At 39.8% G+C, this 20,613-nt stretch overlaps 1 protein-coding gene across 1 annotated transcript in view; it reads left to right on the forward strand.

The window, feature by feature from the left end:
- The window catches only part of GLI3 (GLI family zinc finger 3), a 236,148-nt gene that overhangs the window by 114,666 nt on the left and 100,869 nt on the right, over positions 1 to 20,613 (forward strand). Inside the window, exon 3 of the mRNA XM_065398399.1 lies at positions 6,277 to 6,382. Within this exon, the coding sequence (XP_065254471.1) occupies positions 6,277 to 6,382 (106 nt within the window). The remainder of the gene's footprint in view (positions 1 to 6,276; positions 6,383 to 20,613) is intronic.

Below are 20,613 nucleotides of genomic sequence, written 5' to 3' on the forward strand. Positions count from 1 at the left end.
GGGTTAACTTAATTCACTCTGAGTAGTCCCATTTAAAGTCAAGGCTGTGGGACTACTCGCAGTTCATGAAGTTAAGCGTGTGCCTAGGTCCTTGCAGGATTGGGGGGTCTTAGTTATATTTTTCTCTTGATAAGAAGAGCCCTTGAAACAAAATGGGGAGCAGAAAAACTCATACACACATTTTCAAAGGGAAATTAATGGGCCCTCTTGGAAACTAATTTTGTTTAAAAATTAACTTCATATTTTTCAACTGGCTAACAGTGCAGAAGAACTTTCCATTCAAAAAGCACCATGTCGGTTACCATGAAACCAGACAACACCATCAAGGGAAAATAAATTGAAGCAAATGTATATGAAGAAATAGTAAAGTCCTATAGGACTATGCAAACCAAAATATTAGAAAATTCCCATTGGCTGATCAGCTATGCACCAAGGGAAATGTAGAAATCTGCTGGCAAAACTATTCACAATGCAGTGTACTGAAAAAGACATTAAGAAATTGCTCTGTTTTGCATAATGGTGTTTTTAGTACATCTTGGGTAACAGTGGTTTATATATGTCAATTATTTATTATCATAGAAGTCAATAATTTTGAATGTGCAGAGTGTTCTGAGCACCTGGCTCCTTTAAAGTCAAAAGCAAAACTCTAATGGACTTCAATGAGGCCAGGATTTCACCCCCAATATATTATAATTAGGGGTTAGGCAGAATTAGATTTTTGTTTTTTTATCATTTCAATTAATAATATCAATGTTTAATTTTAAGCATTTTACACTTTTTTATCTATTTAAATGTTCACAGTTGTACAAAATTATGGGGAGGTCAAACAACTAGGGGTCAGTTAATAATTAGTTAATGACAGCAGACATTGAGATTCAAAAGTTAAAGCATTATAATATGTAATATATGAAATGTCGCAACATCACGTGAAAATATTCAAAATAAATAGTCTTAAATCAAATTCTAATAATTTCTCAAGCAGCATTTGTCTTTCTTTGCCTGTCTGTAAATTTAGATTAATGATGGAAATATTTTTGTCAGTTTTTATGGGTGCAGTGAAATTGACCTTTACCGATTTAAAAAAAAAAAATCTTATCCTTCCAAGCTTAATTGTATTTTGAGTAAAGCTCTAAACTTAACTTAGTGTTCTATTGTAGAATTTTGTGAACAGATTTTTCTAATGATAAACCACTAAAATGTTACACATACTGAAAATGTGCACTGAATTGCATATTTTGTGTGCCACTATCTCATAATGCAGCTGCAGAGAGTGGAGCTTCACTTAGCCACTTGAGTTGATTCAAACCTTATACCATAACAAACAGTTTCTCAATTCACTAAAAGTTGAAGCCCATCTTTTCAAAAGCCCATGCTAGAGGGTTTGGCAAGAATCTCACTGTGCTTGAGCAAAATGGGATAGAAAATCGCGTGGTCTGTGTGATCAGCCTTACTACCAAAAGTTTAACTTTGCAGAGCCAAGTGATTCCTAACTGTAAAAGATCTGTTCCAAAGATCAAGAAATTGATGGAAAGATTCCCATTGACTTCAGAGTGTGTTGGATCTGGATGATGGTTCTTTCACTTTCTCTTGTTGAACTTTCTGCCACTGACTCAGTATTACAGAATACCTCTTGGTCTGCTATAGTCATCTAACCTTCTGCTGCATCTATTAGCAGATCATTGGTAACTCTTAGATCTCTTTAGACCTTAATTAGTATTCTCTCTTTATCAACCATTCACATTTTGATAATTTTTCCCAGTTTCCTTTATTCATTTCTCTGATTCTTTCAGTGGAGGCATAGGTTACTGACCTTTAGGGAACAGTGCAAGTCCCTTCTCCTCTTGTAGGAGTGTAAGATTGATTATTATTTGTGAGGGTTGGTCCTTTTCACTGTATCTGAAGATGTATTTGTAAGAAGGGGATACACAATTTATACATCTAAAAACGAAAAAAAAATGCACATATTTTCTTGAAAAATCTCAGAGATGACATCTACAAAATCGTGTGGCGCTTAAAGTATTTACCAGTGCTACATTTCTACTCTTATACAACTTACTTGCCTATACTCTAAATTTTGTTTGAAAGACCTCCTGATGCTCTCAAGCAGAAGTGGACCTTAAAGATATTTTTGCTTGTGGTATTGGAAAGGAAGATAGCTAAGGCCCCTATTCAACAAAACAAGTTGAAATGTGAATAAGTCCAACCATTTTCAGCACTTAGCTATATGTTTACATTTCACTGAAGTCAATGGGACTGAATCATGTGCTCAAGGGCTTTGATGAATTGGGCCTAAGGCCCTGATTAGGCAGTTGAATCCATACAGATGGATGTTTGTGCTCATGTGGAGCCCATTGACTTTAGCCGGACTCTGCACAGATACAAGTCTCTGGCTGCACAGATTGCAGGATTTGGGCCTGAGTTAATGAAGATCATTTTAAAGCCTTGTGTGCTTGTAAGAAGGATATGCCTGGTATGGGCTACCCTTGCCTTCATTTCAGCCAAATCTTCCAAGATATAGAATTTTTTTATGAATAATTTCTGAAATACGACATAAAGGGTAAAGTTTGTTAGAAGATGTTATATTCATTATAGCATAATTCCTGCTGATAGTTTTGTTTTATGCATTTTAAATAGAAAGCTCATAAATGTCATATTTTTAGAGCAATTGCCAGATCCTCTTATTAAGGGTCTTTGTGGCTACAGGGTTTGTAGGTAGCCAAGACCTCTGCTAACAGCAGCTACAGATCAGTTGTGACCAGATTCTACCATACGAAGAGCAGTACATTACTGTACACGTAGTCCATTCATTCCAACGGGACCACTCTTAGAATAGTGTACTATTTAGTATAAATAAATGTGGCAGAATTTGGCCTGTGATGGTCTGGCAGTATCTCTGTTGAAACAGTTATTGTGTGAGGTCAGAATGACCAATAGGAATACAATATGTGTTACAGCTATGCAAACTTTTTACAGTATATTTCAATTTAAATACATATCAACCAATTACATATTTATAGGGTTTCAAGTGCATTCTAAGTGGAACCTTGGATGATAGGTGCTCTTTCAAATATCTGTTTGATGTGAGAGTATTTTCATATAAATATTCAAAGCTGTTCAAAGTAGAACACTTTTGGACCCACAAGCATGTAGAATTTACTACTTACCTCTGCGTCAAGGAATTATCCACGTATAGTACATTTTGAATTCCCTCAGTAAAACTGATTCCACCGGTTCTGCACATTATTCTCCCTGTCTCCCATTTAGCATGTTAGTTTGCTGACAGTAGAGTACACAGCACTTAGCAGCTGGTTTGTGGAACCATCAGTCAGGAAATTGTATGATAAATAGTAGGTAGCCAGGTTTAGTGGCACTTTATTCTGCTTCAGCAGTTTTAGCCTGACTTTGGAAAAGTCATCATGAGGTATTTTTCCAAGGGTTGCAACAGGAGATGGCTACAGTGCAGTAACTTATTACACATATGCTTGAGTTATGATGCTCACCAGCTGTATTGCTCATGTGTAAATAATAAACTGTGAGATGGATAATTATGGCAGATGCTAGATATTCAGGCCTGTTCTAGTCATGCGGGGTTGACTTAGACAGTTCTCTGTGCAATGATGGAATACTTCTCTTTCCCAGACAAAAAACACAAACAAAATGCAACCAGGATACACAGAGAAACTTAATATTAAAGGATTCAGAAATGTATTCCTTTGAGATTTCTGCCTCATTAAATGTCAGTACAAGATGACAGAGGTTAATGAAGGGAATGTATAACACAAACACACACATTAAATACTACTTACTTCATCTATACAGTTAAGTTAGATCTGGGCTATAGGTAATTTAGTATTCAATATTCCAGTCCTAAAATAGAAAATTATAGAAGATCACATTTAACTTTAGGGCTAATCCTGTACATGGCTAAACTGTGTTTAAAGAGGTAAATAGGGGAACTGCTCTCCAGAGTGGAGTTTCAGCCTTGCTCGGCAGGGATGGAAAGTAAACTGCATCTTGCATGGGCTTGTTCACCTTGTGCGAGGTGGGGTATGGTGCTATTTGACATGCGTAAGGGGATCAGAATCCAGCCCCTCGGGACAAACCTCCCATGTCCCTTGTTTTCCTCAGAGTTGCTACTATGACAGAGGCAGGGGGAGAGATATGTTTGTTGAAGAGTAGCTAATATGTCTTGGAGGAAAATAATGTACAGCAGGAGTAAGACCCCTACTCAGCTTACATTATTGCAGTTAATAGGCTAAGGGGTGGGGAGCACAGCACACAATGGGATCCCACACTGTGTAGACATCTCTCTGTCCTTCAGACATTTCCTCCCGGTTTCAGGCTGCGTTGTGGCTTCTGGGGCTGGTGATTGATGCAAAATGCATTTCATGCATGGGAAGCATTTATCTTCTGGTCCACCCATAACCACGTACTCCTGTGGGGTGTATAAATTCCTGGGATTGACTGTGAGTCCTGTAGAAGTCAGCAGGGCTCAACACAGGTGTAGGAGTAGATCAAATTGCAAGAGCGTAGGTATTTATGTCCAGTTTGTAGAATAGGGCTAGAATTAGGGCTATCATGACTAGAGGTTCCCTGCTCACATTAGGACGCCATAATCACTTTTCAAACAGGATTGGGCCCCAAGTCAGTAAATGGCAGAAATGTGCTGTTAGTAAGCAAACTATAGCTAATACTTAACAAATAGCTGGCACTGGAGCTGGACAGGAAATTTCAAGTGTTTCAAAATTGTCATGAAACATTGGAAATATTTCCTCAGAACTTGTGTGAATTCCCCAACCCATTATCTTTTACACTCCTCTTCAACCAACTGCAGCTGGTTGGAGAGTATCAAATATTTCAAATTTTTGAGAAAAAACAGAGTCAAAATCCAATTCCTCACCCTTTTTTTGGATCATCAACTGGCTTGATGCAATTGTTTTCAGAGATAACATAATTTAAGACGGGGATTACATTTAGCTGAATTCAGAAGGAAGAAAATACACACAGAACTTACCCTAAGAGTTATAGCAAGACTGAAAAAGGCCTCTCTAGCTTGGTTTTCCCGACTGAGCATAAATAAGGATTTTCTCTTTTTAGAATCCTTTTTAGTAAAACCATGACACTACATAATATCCGTTCTCATCTGGTTTTAGGATCACATAAACATATGGATTTAGGACAAAATAAAAATTAGTTAATAATTGGTCTGGATAGGTAGGTTTCACACCCCAAGAGACAATGGGCTTTTCAGATGTTATGTTGCTGCTTGAACATTGTTTCCTCCATTCAGGATTGTAATGATGCATTAAATATCTTCTATAAAATAACGTTCTTTACATTAGACAGTTGCAAAGGCATGAAAATGTTGATAGAGATCTACAGCATATTAAAACTATAGCATCCAAAATGGCGGAGAGCTTTAATTAGAGAATTATGTGGAAAAATCAGGGCTAGATTGTTCTGGCCTGTACGCAACCTGTGTAGTGGCGGGTTGGGGACGAGACTGCGAGGAACTGTTCCCTCTTGTGTAACGTATATAAGGGCTGTCTGGAATTGCAGTGGCAGCTTCAGAGTTGGCCTTCCCAGGAACAACTTGCCAGAAATAGGGTGGGGAGTAACCAAAGCCATTTCTCCGCACCGCTTTACATGCCTGCCAGCAGAGGTGACCAGCTGCATGCATCCTTTTCAAGGCTGAGGAAACGAATCCCCACGCCCTGAAGCACATACTTCCTGATGCTTCCCCTTGGTGCGCTGCAGCACAGCATCTCCTCCAATGCAGCCTTTCCAAATCACGTTTTCTTTCTAACTTAATTGTAATTTACTCCAGATTGTACTTTGTACACCTGCTGTTTTAGTTGTACATTCCACTGTATCATTTTTACTACATGCTATTTGTAGTCTATTTTTAGGTCTTTCTTTCGATAACATTTTTATTTGTTTTAATATGAAAAAAAAAAGAACCAGGGATGCTTATGAAAGGTTCAGTGATCCTTTTGATCTGACACTTCACATGTGTGCACTGTAATTATTTATTAAAGGCTTCTTTATGTAATTTGCCATTTAAGCTATAAAAAGAGAATATTACAATTAATAAATGAATATTCACGCTCATCTATGCAAATTTTATGGGACAAACTCTGTTCAGTTACACTGACGTATTGAGAAAGAAGAATTTGACTGTACATCATATTACAGTTGGCACATAATTTGAGATGTGTAATCAATATTAAAAAATAGCTGCATGATATATTCATATTTGGAAACCTTATTTTTCAGATCCGCCTCACCTTTTTCCAGCATTCCACCCTCCTGTGCCAATTGATGCAAGACATCACGAGGGACGTTACCATTATGAACCATCTCCCATTCCTCCACTGCATGTGTAAGTATTATTTTCCACATTGTTATATTATGGAGCCTAGAACAAGAGACAAATATTGGAAACCGTATGGTACTTAAAACTCTGTGCCTGGAAAGCTTTGCAGCTCTAGCTGGAGAGCAATATTTACGTTTGGAATGCATTGAGTTTATCTGTTCGTGGATTCACTGAAGCAGAACCAGGCTGGTGCCTTAGGAATGCCTTTTATAATAGGTAGCTGGCAAGTGTTACCTATCTATTTTGCTGATGTTTATTCTGTGTGCTGTCATTCTATAAATACTAAATTAACAAGTACAGAGCCCTATGAAATACTGCTAAATAAAACGTGTACTTTCTCTGGATTAGGCTTGGGATTCTTCATAGCTAAAATTTCCTGTAACATCAAAGCATTTTCCTAGTGACTGCCATGAAGCGTAATGAAATTTTGGGGGAATTTTCATAGTCCCTGTTGTGTGTGTGCACAAGCAGTCAGTTGATTGATGGGAATGTCACCCAAACAAAATGGCAAATGTAATAGAGCACATGGTTTACACAAAGATAAAAGAAAAGAATGCCAGTGATAACGTGCATTAGAAAAAGAAGGGAGAGGACGAACCCTGTGGAAATAAGCATTATCTTATTCTATATGTAGAGAGGAGTATCAGATTTGCAAAATAAAGCAATGAACTTTAGTTGTAATGTCCAGAAAACTGCCATATACCATAAAAAAAATGGAGCCATAAGGAGGGCTTACTCCTGTGCTAAAAGTCTTGATATATACATTTAATTATATCTAATAATCACCCCTCTTATTGAGAAAATAAAAGAAGAAATGCACAAGTAATACTTTGAAGAATAATGCTAGTTGTTTAGATGGCAGATTGCATCTCCATGGCTATTAGTTACAGCTGTGTAATTACATATATACAGAAGAAAAATGAAGTTGTTTTAAAACAAGTCCTCCTCTGTGAGCAGAATTAATTGATATTAACAATCCTAACTACATACCCAAGTACACACACAATATTTTACCAAGAGTTTTTTTGGATTAGTCTCCTATTACTGAATTGTAATTTCAGAGCAAATTTGCCTGGAGGTAAGTAATAAATCTGTGTTGCAGTCTTCCTTGGGCATTAAAGGAAAAGTGGGTATTTATAGAATGAAAGAGAGAGTACAGAAACTTGTGATTTATTCCTCAGAGTTCCACTGATGCATCAGTAAGTATTTACACCGTAATCAACCATGCAATAAAATACATTAAAATAAAGATTTTGAGTTAACCCTACTGTTTAACAGGGGCATTTTGAATTAAGGTGGAAGCATAATACAAATTCACCCCTTTCATTCTAGGTTTTGCAGTGCATATGAAGCTAGATTCTAAGGGTATGTCTACACTACGGGATTACTCCGAATTTACAGAATTCGATTTTTGGCAACCGATTGTATAAAGTCGAGTGCACGCGGCCACACTAAGCACATTAATTCGGCGGTGTGCGTCCATGTACCGAGGGTAGCTTCGACTTCCGGAGCGTTGCACTGTGGGTAGCTATCCCATAGCTATCCCATAGTTCCCGCAGTCTCCCCCACCCATTGGAATTCTGGGTTGAGCTCCCAATGCCTGATGGGGCCAAAAATTTGTCACGGGTGGTTATGGGTAAATGTCGTCAGTCAATCCTCCCTCCGTGAAAGCAACGGCAGACAATCATTTCGCGCCCTTTTCCCTGGATTGCCCGGGCAGACGCCATAGCACGGCAACCATGGAGCCCGTTCAGCCTTTTTTCACTGTCACCGTATGTCTACTGGATGCTGCTGACAGACGCGGTACTGCAGTGCTACACAGCAGCATCCCCTGGCCTTGGCAAGTTGGCAAAGACGGTTACCAGCCATACTGTACCGTCTGCTGCTGTCATGGGTGCTCCTGGCTGGCCTCAGTGAGGTTGGTCGGGGGCGCCTGGACAAAAATGGGAATGACTCCCCTGGTCATTCTCTTCTTTAAGTTTTGTCTAATGGAAAGTCAGCCCTGCCTAGAATATCAGGCAAGCCTACTAAAGAACCAGAGAGGCAAACGGCCGCTCCAGGTCAGAGCCCCAGACATCCCGCAGAAATGATGAGCTGCATGCCATTCTAGGGGGTGCCCCTACAACAACCCCACCCGTTGCTTCCCTCCTCCCCCACCCCTCCTGGGCTACCTTGGCAGTTATCCCCCTTTTGTGGGATGAAGTAATAAAGAATGCATGAATTTGAAACAACACTGACTTTATTGCCTCTGCAAACAGAGATCAAAGGGGGGAGGGGAGGGCGGTTGGCTTACAGCGAAGTCGAGTGAACCACCATTCTGCACTTGCTCAGCCTATAGCTGAAAATGGGAATCTGTGATAAGCGCTAGGATAGAAGCACAGGCAGGACTGAATCTCCATTTGTGTGTGGGCCTTTGGTTGACACTGGTAAAATACAAAATGTCCCAGGATATGCATGTTGGGGGACAGTTCTAAATGGCAGCTTTATTTTTTTATTTGCAGCAAAATGTAGAGGTCTAAGTATCTGATTGTGAGCCCTGGGAGCAAGGGGTAGGCTGGGGTAGGTGCGACCGCGCGGTGCTGCCGACTGGGAGAGCAGCCTGAGGCAGTAGCCTCCAGATGGCATGATATTCCAGGCAGGACTGAATCTCCATTACACAAAACTTAAAGAAGAGAATGACCTGGAGTCATTCCCATTTTTGTCCAGGCGCCCCCGACCGACCTCACCAAGGCCAGCCAGGAGCACCCATGTCTGCCCAGGCGCCCCCAACCGACCTCACCGAGGCCGGCCAGGAGCACCCACGGGACGAGAACGATGGTTACCAGTCATACTGCACCGTCTGCCGTCAGCAAGGCAAGGGGATGCTGTTGTGTAGCGCTGCAGCACCGTGTCTACCAGCAGCATCCAGTAGACATACGGTGACAGTGAAAAAAGGCGAGAAACGATTTTTTCCCCTTTGCTTTCACGGGGGGGAGGGAAGGGGGGCTGATGACATATACCCTGAACCACCCGTGACAATGTTTTTGACCCTTCAGGCGCTTTTCGGAGAGTGCGGGAACTGTGGGATAGCTACAGTCGTCAGTCACCCCTCCCTCCATGAGCGTCCATTTGATTCTTTGGCTTTCTGGTACGCTTGTCTCAGCTCCTTAAGTATCACGCAGCACTGTGTTGAGTCCCTGTTGTGGCCTCTGTCCATCATGGCCTTGGAGATTTTTTCAAATGTTTTGGCATTTCGTCTTTTGGAACAGAGTTCTGATAGAACAGATTCATCTCCCCATACAGAGATCAGATTCAGTATCTCCCGTACGGTCCATGCTGGAGCTCTTTTTTGATTCTGGGACTGCATGGTCACCTGTGCTGATCAGCGCTCCACGCTGGGCAAACAGGAAATGAAATTCAAAAGTTCGTGGGGCTTTTCCTGTCTACCTGGCCAGTGCATCCGAGTTCAGATTGCTGTCCAGAGCGGTCACAATGATGCACTGTGGGATAGCTCCCAGAGGCCAATACTGTGTCCACACTAACCCTAATTTGAACCGGCAATGTCGATTTCAGCGCTACTCCCCTCGTCGGGGAGGAGTACAGAAATCGATTTTAAGAGCCCTTTATGTTGACAAAAATGGCTTTGTTGTGTGGACGGGTGCAGGGTTAATTCGATTTAACGCTGCTAAATTCGACCTAAACTCATAGTGTAGACCAGGCATAATGTAAGCTCTTTAGAGTACTTCACATGGTTTATAAAATCAGCCTCTGGTTGGAGGCTTAGGGCATGATCCTGCTCTCTCCGAAGTCAAGGGAAATTATGTCATTGGCTTCAACAAGAGCAAGATTATCACCGTTACCATTATTTAATAATACCTGGTATTTAAATAGCATCTCTCATTCCAAAGGATACCAAATTGCTCTGCAAACTAATATACAGATTCTGGGCCTGTAGTTTGCCTGGGCAGAGATTTCAAGGATGAGCCCTGTTAGGGATCACTTTACTGTTGCTGAAATGCATTAGTCTCTTGGGTGGATCACAACAGTATTTATTACCAGTGCTCAACAACAGAGCAGAGGCAAATTTTAGGTAAGCATAATGTGGTTACTCAATTTGGAATATGAACAGGAGTTAGGGCTAAAAACCTATTGTGACAAAAGCGCCACAAGTTCTTTAAGAACCATAAATGGTCAATATCTCAGTTTAATGTTTCATCTGAAATACAACAATACACCCTCTTTATACCACGCTAGGTCAGTGGAATCAGAACTGACTCAGAAGGAAGAGTGCCACTTATTGAATAACCAACACCAATACTTCCTGCAGCACCTTGGACGTCTCCCATCATCACATAGCTCATAAGAAATAATAGGATTTTAGCATGAGATCATGGGCTGTAGGCAGTTGTTTGAGATATATGTTATAGTTTCAGCCTTAACTTTAAAATTAAAATTTCTTTGTTATTGTTTATTTATTTTTACATAAACTTAAGTAGATTCTTCCCTTCAGTTTGTTTATGCCATTGCTGAAATGATAGGGTATAACATACCCAGTATGTACTGGAGCCAATATGATCAGTGTAATTAAATGTAAATATGTAATTAGGTGATTGTACAAAGGAACCTTTCAGACTATAACAGCTTTTTCATAGGCATTTTCATAGGTTGTAGGGTTTTCAAAAATTCACAGTACTGTATAAACATGATAGACACCAACAGCTATAGTCTCTGGTGTAAATCCATCTTTAGGAACATTGGATTTTGGCTTAGAAGGGATTAATCATTCTTTTGGAGACATTATTTGGATAGTTGTCATGGCATCCTTTAAAAAATGGATTTAAAGTTATTTCAATTTCTGGGAGACTGTGGATAGGGCATAGGACAGGAGTCAGGAAACCAAGGGTTTGTTCACATCTCTGCTACTGACTCTCTATGTGAGTCACTCAACTTCTCTGCTTTTTCATATTTTCATTCATTTTTTTACATATTTTCCCCATATGTAAAACTGGGGTTAATTATTGTTTCCCAACTTTGCAAAGCTGGTTGAGATCTATACCTAAAGAATGTGGAGTCTTACTATAATTAGGTATCAATAGAACAAATAGAGGAAAAATACAGAAAATTTCAAAAAGGTCTTGTGCGCATGATGGCATCTGGGCCTAAAATATCTTTTTTGAGTAACAGGCAAACCAAAAAAGCAGTCAATATCAGTAAACTTTTAGGGTGTAAAGGATTCTTGCATAGTTCTACCATTAAAGATATATATATGAGATATTAGGATTTTTTTTTTAATTACTCATGGGCAGAAATCTTGTATCCCAAATTTCACCCTGGAGCAAAATTGTATAACTGAGTTATAAACCCCTAAAATAGGGGTTTATGTTTATGATGGAATTGCTGACAGATTCATATGTATAGTAGGACTAACAGGCACTGCTATAATTATGCTACCGTATCCTATCATTAAAGATTCCATTGAAAGAGGTTTATAAATTGCTCTTCTTCTTAGATAAACCACCCTACATTAAGGCATCAACGATATGGTGCAGAATTAAATTAAAATCTCATAAAATGAAATATGTTCTGTATTAGCTGTTTGACACTTAATTTGCCTCTGAATGAGGAGAGGAAATCACAAATTAACCTGCCTTTGTTTTTCCAACCATGGCTTATTAGGTGTTAGAACAACTGCAATTACAGCCCAGTAATAACCCCCCAACCCTTATGAATATGTACTGAAATGTGTCACTTTGTGTTACTGAAACCTGTTTGTTAGAACTGCTTCAGTTTTCCTAGAATTTCTTCAGTTTGTAGCTTATCAGGAAGAAGCGTAACACACTTTCCCACAACAGCAGCACATAAACAGTGTTAGTAGAAACTATATGTGTCTCACTTTTCAAATGCAAAGCATGAATCTAGATGACTTCTATTAAAATATAACGCAGTTGTATTATTTCCTGTTGAAGTAACAAGTTAAATTGTCTTGTAACTTAAGCACTGGAAAATTAAAACAGACCAAAAGAAAACAGGGATTCTGTGATTTTTCTGTTTGTTTGGCTCTTTCCTCAATTTGTTAACTGGGTTTCTACAGTGACAAATCACTCTTTGATTAACTGTGGTTTCTAGCCTTTTCCATTTACTGAAACATCCTTCTATAATTCCACCTTCTCCCGCCAGTCACCAGCCAATTAATGGATGGCCATTTTCTTAATACATTTGAAACCATGCTAGAAACAACAGTTATTTAAACATAACATGTCACTATCAGCATGCTACCCTGACCCTCGTGGAAGGGAATTATTTTTTCTGAGAACCAAATTGTAACCATGCAATAAATTAGCTTTGGTGGTAGTCAGACTGGCTGACATTGTTTTCAGTATAACAACAACAACAACAAAATTGCCAGCACTGGTCAGGGGAACTATGATAGAGTCTTGTTGTCAAAGATAAAGTGAGTGTAAAGTAGTGTGATTTTCAGCCGGGGAGCTTTCCACTTCCTGTGCAGGATGAGGGTGTCTTTTATTTTAAAAGGAACCCAGTGTTATTTAATGCAGGGTAGAAAATTCCCTAGAGGACAGGTAGAATTTTAAGGCACTGGGACTGTACACTCTTTTCTGTCTTCATATGTAATAAGCTACAAGTTTAGACTTCACCTCTTATCAGTGTATAATCTACATAGCCTCCTTACACATCAACCCTGGATTTGGGCCACTGAGTCTGTGTACGGGAGTGAGTCTAGGTTAGACTGAAGGAATACCTACAATGTTGTAAATTATGTGCTGAGGGGTCAGAGAGGAGTGTCACAAGACACACAACCAAAAGGAGGCAAGGTGCAAGTTAGTGTCATAATCTTCCAACTCCTCAACACGTAAGTGACACCAAAACTTAGACTCCCAACCCTTATTCTAAATTACACATTGGTAAGTGGGTGCTAATCTATTAGTATCTGAGTTAACAAAGTCTAAGGCCCTGATCCTGCAAACACGTACACACATGCTTAAATTTGCGCAGGTAAGTAGATCCACTGACTTCTGTGGGACTACTCATGTGCTCTAAGTTAAGCATTTGTGTGAATGTTTACAGGACTGGGACCAAGTTCAAATCAGAGAGCCTGATTCTCTGGTGCCTTGCACCTTGCATAGTCATTTACATCTGAACAAAGGGAGCATAAAATGCAACCAAATCAGCATGGTGTCATTTTAAGCCTAATTTTCACAGACACTAATAACTACACTAGACAGAAGGCAGAGGAAAGTTAGGCCCAGATGCTCTAACAGTTCAGAGCAGTTTCTCAGCCTTTTTGATACTAGGGACCGGCCTGCTGCCTTCCTAAACTGTGTCAGGGAGATCTCAGGGACCGGCACCAGTCCACGGACTAGTCGTTGAGAAACATTTGAACTTATACAAGTCTTACACATTGTCTCTGAATTTGGTTCATTTAATTCAATGGCAGTTCTACATTTGCGGGGCTTGGAGGATTGGGCTCAGAATATATATTCTGTAAAGCAAGAATCTCTTGCCACACCAGGGTGAAAAGAAATCTGGGTTTTCTCTGTCTCTTTCTCTACTACTTTAATTTTGCCTTTATACTTGAGTTCCCAAGCCCCTTTCCCCTGTAGTAATTACAATATCTAGTGTCTTACCGTTAGACCAGTGCCTTGGCAAGTGGCTTCTCAGCTTGGTGCAGTGCTAATTGACCCTTCCACAGCAAGAATGGAAATCACACCAGTCTAACCAATGTTGCTAGTGGGACAAGATTTAACTGCTCTGTGGCTTGGAACGGATTTCCTGGGACAGCCAAGGGCCATTGAGGAATGAAGGCTGAGTGGCACATGGGCCTTTGAGGAAAGCTAATGGACGTCGGTATCTGGGACATTCAGAGCCATCCATGGAAATATTTAGCTGTAAGCAGGCACAATGCTTGTGTTATATAGGAGGCAGCTAAAGAAGCCTGTTTCTGGAAGTGGGGAGGCACTGTGTCTAGTCATCATCAGAAGCCAGTAATCATGAACATCTGTTAGAGGAAAACTTGAAGTTGGGCTTGGAGCTGCTGGGAGGGAAGGTATAGGTGGGGTGGTGCCAAGAGAAGGCAGAGGAGATGAAAAAGGGAAGCTTGGAGCAAGAACATCAGAACGGCCATACTGGGTCCGACCAATGGTCCATCTAGCCCAGTATCCTGTCTTCTGACAATGGCCAGTGCTTGATGTTTCAGAGGGAATGAACAGAACAGAACAATTTTGAGTGATCCATTCCTTTACGCCCAGTCTTAGCTTCTAGCAATCAGAGGTTTAGGGACACCCAGAGCACAGGGTTGTGTCCCTTTCTGTCATGGCCATTAGCCATTGATGGACCTATCCTCCATGAACTTATCTAATTATTTTTTGAATAGTTTTACCTTTGGGCTTCACAACATCCCCTGGTAATGAATTCCACAGGTTGACTGTGTTGGGTGAAGAATAACTCCCTTATGTTTGTTTTAAATCTGTTGTCTATTAATTTTTTCAGTTGACCCCTACTTCTTGTGTTATGTGAAGGGGTAAATATCATATCCCCCGCAAGTCATCTCTTTTCTAAGATGTACAGTCCCAGGCCTCATATAGGGATTAAGGGATTTCCATACCCTTAATTATTTTCCTTGCCCTTCTCTGAACATTTTCAAATTCTAAGATACCTTTTTTGAGCTGGGGCAACCAGAACTGCACACAGTATTCAAGGTGTGGTCATACCATGGATTCATATAGTGGCATTGTGATATTTTCTGTTTTATTATCTACCCGTTTCCTAATGGTTCCTAACATTCTGTTAGCTTTTTTTGACTGCCGCTGCACACTGAGCAGATGTTTTGAGAGAACTATCTACAATGACTCCAAGATCTCTTTCTTGAGTGATGACAGCTAATTTAGACCCCATCATTTTGTATGTATAGTTGGGATTATGTTTTCCAGTGTACATTACTTCGTATTATCAACATTAAATGTCATCTTCCATTTTGTCATCTAGTCTAGTTTAGAAAGATCCCTTTGTAACTCTTCAAGTCATCTTTTGACTTAACTATCTTGAGTAATTTTGTATTATCTGAAAATGTGCCACCTCACTCTTTCCCGCCTTTTCCAGATCATTTATGAATATGTTGAACAGCACTGGTCCCGGTACAGATCCTTGTGGGGCCCTGTATTTACCTCTCTCCATTGTGAAAACTGACCAATTATTCCTATCCTTTGTTTCCTGTCTTGTAACAAGTTACTGATGCATGAGAAGATCTTTCCTCTTATCTCATGACAGCTTACTTTGCTTAAGAGCCTTTGGTAAGGGACCGTGTCAAAGGCTTTCTGAAAGTCCAAATACAATATATTGACTCGATCACCCTTGTCCACATGTTTGTTGACTCAAAGAATTATAGTAGATTGGTGAGGCATGATTTCCCTTTACAAAAGCCATGTTGACTTTTCCCAACATATGGATGTTCCTGATAATTTTGTTCTTTAGTACCAGGCAAATTGGTTGAAACTATAATAAAGTTAGGCTCACTAACTGTTATTTCCAGGATCACCTCTGGAGCCTTTTTTTAAAACCAGCTTTACATATCTCCAGTCATCTGGTACAGAGGCTGATTTAAGCGATAGGTTACATATCACAGATAATAGTTCTGCAATTTCATATTTGAGTTCCTTCAGAACTCTTGGGTCCATCTGGTCCAGGTCACTTATTACTGTTTAATTTACCAGTTTGTTCCGAAACACCCTCTAATGACACCTCCAATCTGGGAGAGTTCCTCAGATTTGTCGCCTAAAAAGAATGGCTCGGTTGTGGGGAGATCCACCTTATCCTCTGCAATGCAGACCAAAGCAAAGAATTCATATAGCTTCTCCTCAACCACCTTGTCTTTCTTGAGTGCTCCTTTAGCACCTCAGTCATCCAGTGGTCTCACTGATAGTTTGGAAGGCTTCCTGCTGGTGATGTACTCACAAAAACTAATGGCATTTTTTTTTTATCTTTAGCTAGTTGCTCTTCAAAAAATCAGTGTTGCATTAGCTACCCTCCAGTCATCTGGTACGGAGGCTGATTTAAGTCATAGGTTAGGAGACAAGGTTAGAAGAGAATGTGGGCTGCCTTGGAGAGAAAGGAAGCAGAAACCAGACAAAGTTTGTTGGATAGAAAGGCTAATGTGTAAGTACTGCTCGTACATCATTTTGTTGATTAACAGAACAGCAAATCAGTGATCATTTGATGTCAGTTGCCTGGCAGCTGTGATGTGGAGTAAAAAGGTCGGCATCCCTACACCTGAGGCCTCAGTAGATAGTTTTTCCAGTTCCTGGACTTTTACAAACCAGGGGAGAGGAAGCCTGAGTCTAGACTGGAGTTGTGGTCTCCTGCTTCAGTATGTAGTGTTGCATCATTTGGAATAGTAAATAAATGTTTTGTTTAGCAAAAGCTACTTGTTTAGTAATTGAGTCCAGCCCCCTGCCTTCACTAGCAGGACCAAGTACTGATTTTGCCCCAGATCCCTAAGTGCCCCCCTCAAGGACTGAACTCACAACCCTGGGTTTAGCAGGCCAATGCTCAAACCACTGAGAATTACAGATCATAAATGCTCATTTGCAAACACACCTGCAAAACAGGTTTAAAAGTAGACCATGTCTTTAAAGAGTAGCTGAGAATTTTGAAAAGAAAACTATTCTGTCTATGTATGATAGCATGTATTTTCTGGAGAGAAGGTTTCTAGGGGTTTTGGCTTCCCGTTTTCTTGATTATGAGAGACAGTTGCAGAATTAAAATATATTATTTTAGTGCCCACATTCAAGATACTGCTCCCCCTGCCCTGAAGTAGGTAAGTACTTTTAAATATCGCTATTTAAAACAGTTTCTGCATACTTACTTCTGTAGTCAGCTTTTAACCCTCTCAAAGATATGCCCTGGCTGGACTGGATAGCATGTATATGGAAACCACTGAAAAAGGACAGTCTTATTTAAAAGTTTGATTATTTTAGGAAACAAATTTTATATTAAATGGAGTTTTGAGGCCAAATGCATTCTAATGTAAGTGGGTACAACTGCATTGAAGTCAGTAGAGTTGTCCATGATTGAACCAGACTAAATTTGGTTCTCAGTGTTCATTTGCATGTGCTGCTGATTTCTCATTCTTGCTTCTCCTGCTCCTGCTATTGATCAGCCTTTGTTTGTGACATCATAATTTTCTCCACAGCGGTTGATTGTGATGTCAGAGGATTATGACTTTAGAAGGGAATAAACAACAGGAGCAGGTGAACTTAAAAAAACAAAGGATCTCTGTTCCTCTGCTGCAACCACAATGACTTCAGTGGGGGAAAAGAGGATAAACACCAGGAGAACCAAGAGAATTTGGCTCAAAGTTTCAATACATATATAGTTTTTAAAAATAGCGATTACCCCACTAAAAAAAAATCTTGAAAATAAACATAAAGTGGAAAATTTTTCAGTTTGGATTTTTTTGTTTGTTTTATTTTCCCTCCTTAGTCTCCCTTATCTCCCTCCCACTTTTTCTTTTGCTCCCCTTTTCCAGTGGCATTTTTATTTAAAAACGAAAAGGTTTATTTTGAAAAAATGCCATTTTCTGTCAAAAATGTTTTCAAGATTAAATATTCAACCAGCTGTAGTAGAAACTTTCTAGGGCCTGTCCATTGGCCTAATGGAAGACCTAAAATGCCATGTGGATTTGTTTTTACTTCCTTTCTCCCACATGTTGGGCTGAAAATGCAAATGATATAGCAATCACCGCCCTTGGAGGGAGGTGGGGTGCCTTGAACAGTGACATATTTACTGTGTAGAGGTGCAGCATTGATGGACTCTGCAGTGACAATGAGTTTGTAGCAGTGATTTCAGGGAATGTAAAGTGGGGGAAATAAGGGAAAACCCTTCCACATCATTAAGGAATCATAGGGTATGACCTTTCTCTGCAAACCCTCTCTGGACTAAACCCAAGAGTAGCTGAGCACAGACCCTCACTTTGATTCATAAATGGAATGGATTTAATAACACAAGGTGTCAATATGAATTAACTTGTACAATAGGAACTCTTTTTATGTTCATCAATACCTGTTATGAAGATGGCAACTTAGAATCTTATCATTGGACATCAGTGTCACTTGGCTGCCTTATCCCAGCAGGGCAGTTAGTTACAATATTTATGTAAATTCTCAGGATTCACCTGAGGTACAGTGGAAACAAAATGAGTGGCAATTGAAATGGTAGCTCAGATATCCCATACACAACATTGTTCTGCAGAAATGAAGAAATAACTTTGGGTGCTTTCATATGCATGTGTGTGATTTATCTTTGAATAATAAGACAGAGATCTTTGTCTCTGCATAACATAGACTTGAATTTGAGTTACTCCAGATTTACATGAGTATAATGACATCATTTGACCAGATTCTGACTGTAAAAAGCTGGAAATATGAAAAGAAAGCATAAGTAAAGAAAGTATTCACACAAAAGATGATGGGAAAATGTCCCATCAGTGATTCATTACTTTTGTGTAACATATTATAGCTTAAATATATAAATAGATTGGAATAACCACATTGCTATATTTATGCTGTTTGAAATATCTAAAATCTCATTCTGTTATCAGCTGAAAAGAATGCAGTCTTTAAATATAGTGCACATTCGGAGTCTCTGAGCCTGTGGCTTCTTGGACAAAATTCCTGTGTTCTTTGTGCTGTAGTCAGCAGTATTAGTCGAGTGAGCAGATATTAACTGTGGTATTCACATTCAGTGAACCGGAAGCAAGCCAACTCTATAGAGGCTGCCGTCAAACCTGTTGCAATGGCCTGTGAGGTACTGGACTGTGACAGACTTCTTCTTTCTTTCTTTCTTTCTTTCTTTCTTTCTTTCTTTCTTTCTTTCTTTCTTTCTTTCTTTCTCCCCCCCCCCCTCTTTTTTTCAGTACAATGCTTCCACTCGTGTTAAGACTTGCATCAAAGAGAACTGAAAATTACAGTCTTAGCACAATTTTTTAAAAAAATAAATAAAGTTATGTTGTGAATTGAAAGTTCATCCCCAAATTAAGGTAGTATAAACTGCTGGAAATGAAAGCTATGTGTTTATCATGTAAAACAAAGAACATCTTCCACTACCATATTCTAACACAATCCTCCCCCACTTAGCGTAGTCCACCTTCCCTCTCCCCCCCCACCAAAACAAAGACATGTCATTTCCTGTAGTTTTGGAGCACGAATTGAGTTCAATTCAGAACTTTCCTCAAGGCAGACAAAACAAAAATCTAAGCAAGGGCCAGTCTATTTCTCTCCCTGTGTGTGTGTGTGTCTGTCTGTCTTTCTGTCTGTGTAACTATTGAAAGCAGGCTTCTGGAGCCCCTCTTCGCTAAATTTCTCAAGCCTAAGTGCTAACTAGCTATTCGTTGCACATTCTGTGGTCCAAGTGAACCTACTGTACTATATCAAAGTAGCAATACAAATTTAGGCCTCAATTCTGCCCTCATATGTCCATTGAAGTCCAATAGGAGTTATACCCATGTACCTGCGAGCAGAACTGAGCCCTGAGTTGTTGCTTGGTGATATTGATTAAAAGATAAAACGGTTTAAAGGAAAATGTTGTGCTGTTTACGTTTATGTCCTTAGGATACTTTATATGCCAAAAGGAGCTAGCACCTTATTTTGCAAGGTGCTGAGTTCATTCTTCAAGGGGCTGAGCACCCTTAACTTCCTGTTAAAGTCCAGAGGAGGTTAAGTTTCTCAACCCCCTGCCAGATTAAGTCCTTAGAGACGGATCCTGCAATGAATTATGACTGCCCTTATAATTACTCCTGCATGGTATTTCATTGAAGTTAGTGACTTCACTGGGACTCCACAAGGAAATGACTATACACACCACTGAAATTCATTGCAGCCCGAGGCCCGAGGATTGTATCCTTCTCAAGTCAGGGACCTCTATTCTGTGTTCATTTTTTTTTTTTGATAAAGTATTATGTACACTTGTGACACTGTAGAAAATAATTAGTGATCATTTCAAACTGGGAACGAAGTCTAAATCTAGCTGATTTAAATGGCAACCGTTTGAAATGCGTGCATCGTAGAATCTTTCATCTTTACATCGCCAGTTCAAGTCCAGCCTACCTTACCATGTATGGTTACCATGGCTTTTTGTTGGCCTATATGAATGAATTTGATGGCTGAAATTCAGCCCATATTGTAGAGCTACCAACACAAATAGCTCTATTTGACAGCCTTCTAGACACTTTCGGCAGAGGGGGCAAGGAC

Source organism: Emys orbicularis, chromosome 2 (genome assembly GCF_028017835.1).
Source record: "Emys orbicularis isolate rEmyOrb1 chromosome 2, rEmyOrb1.hap1, whole genome shotgun sequence".
Classification (NCBI taxonomy): Eukaryota; Metazoa; Chordata; order Testudines; family Emydidae; genus Emys; species Emys orbicularis.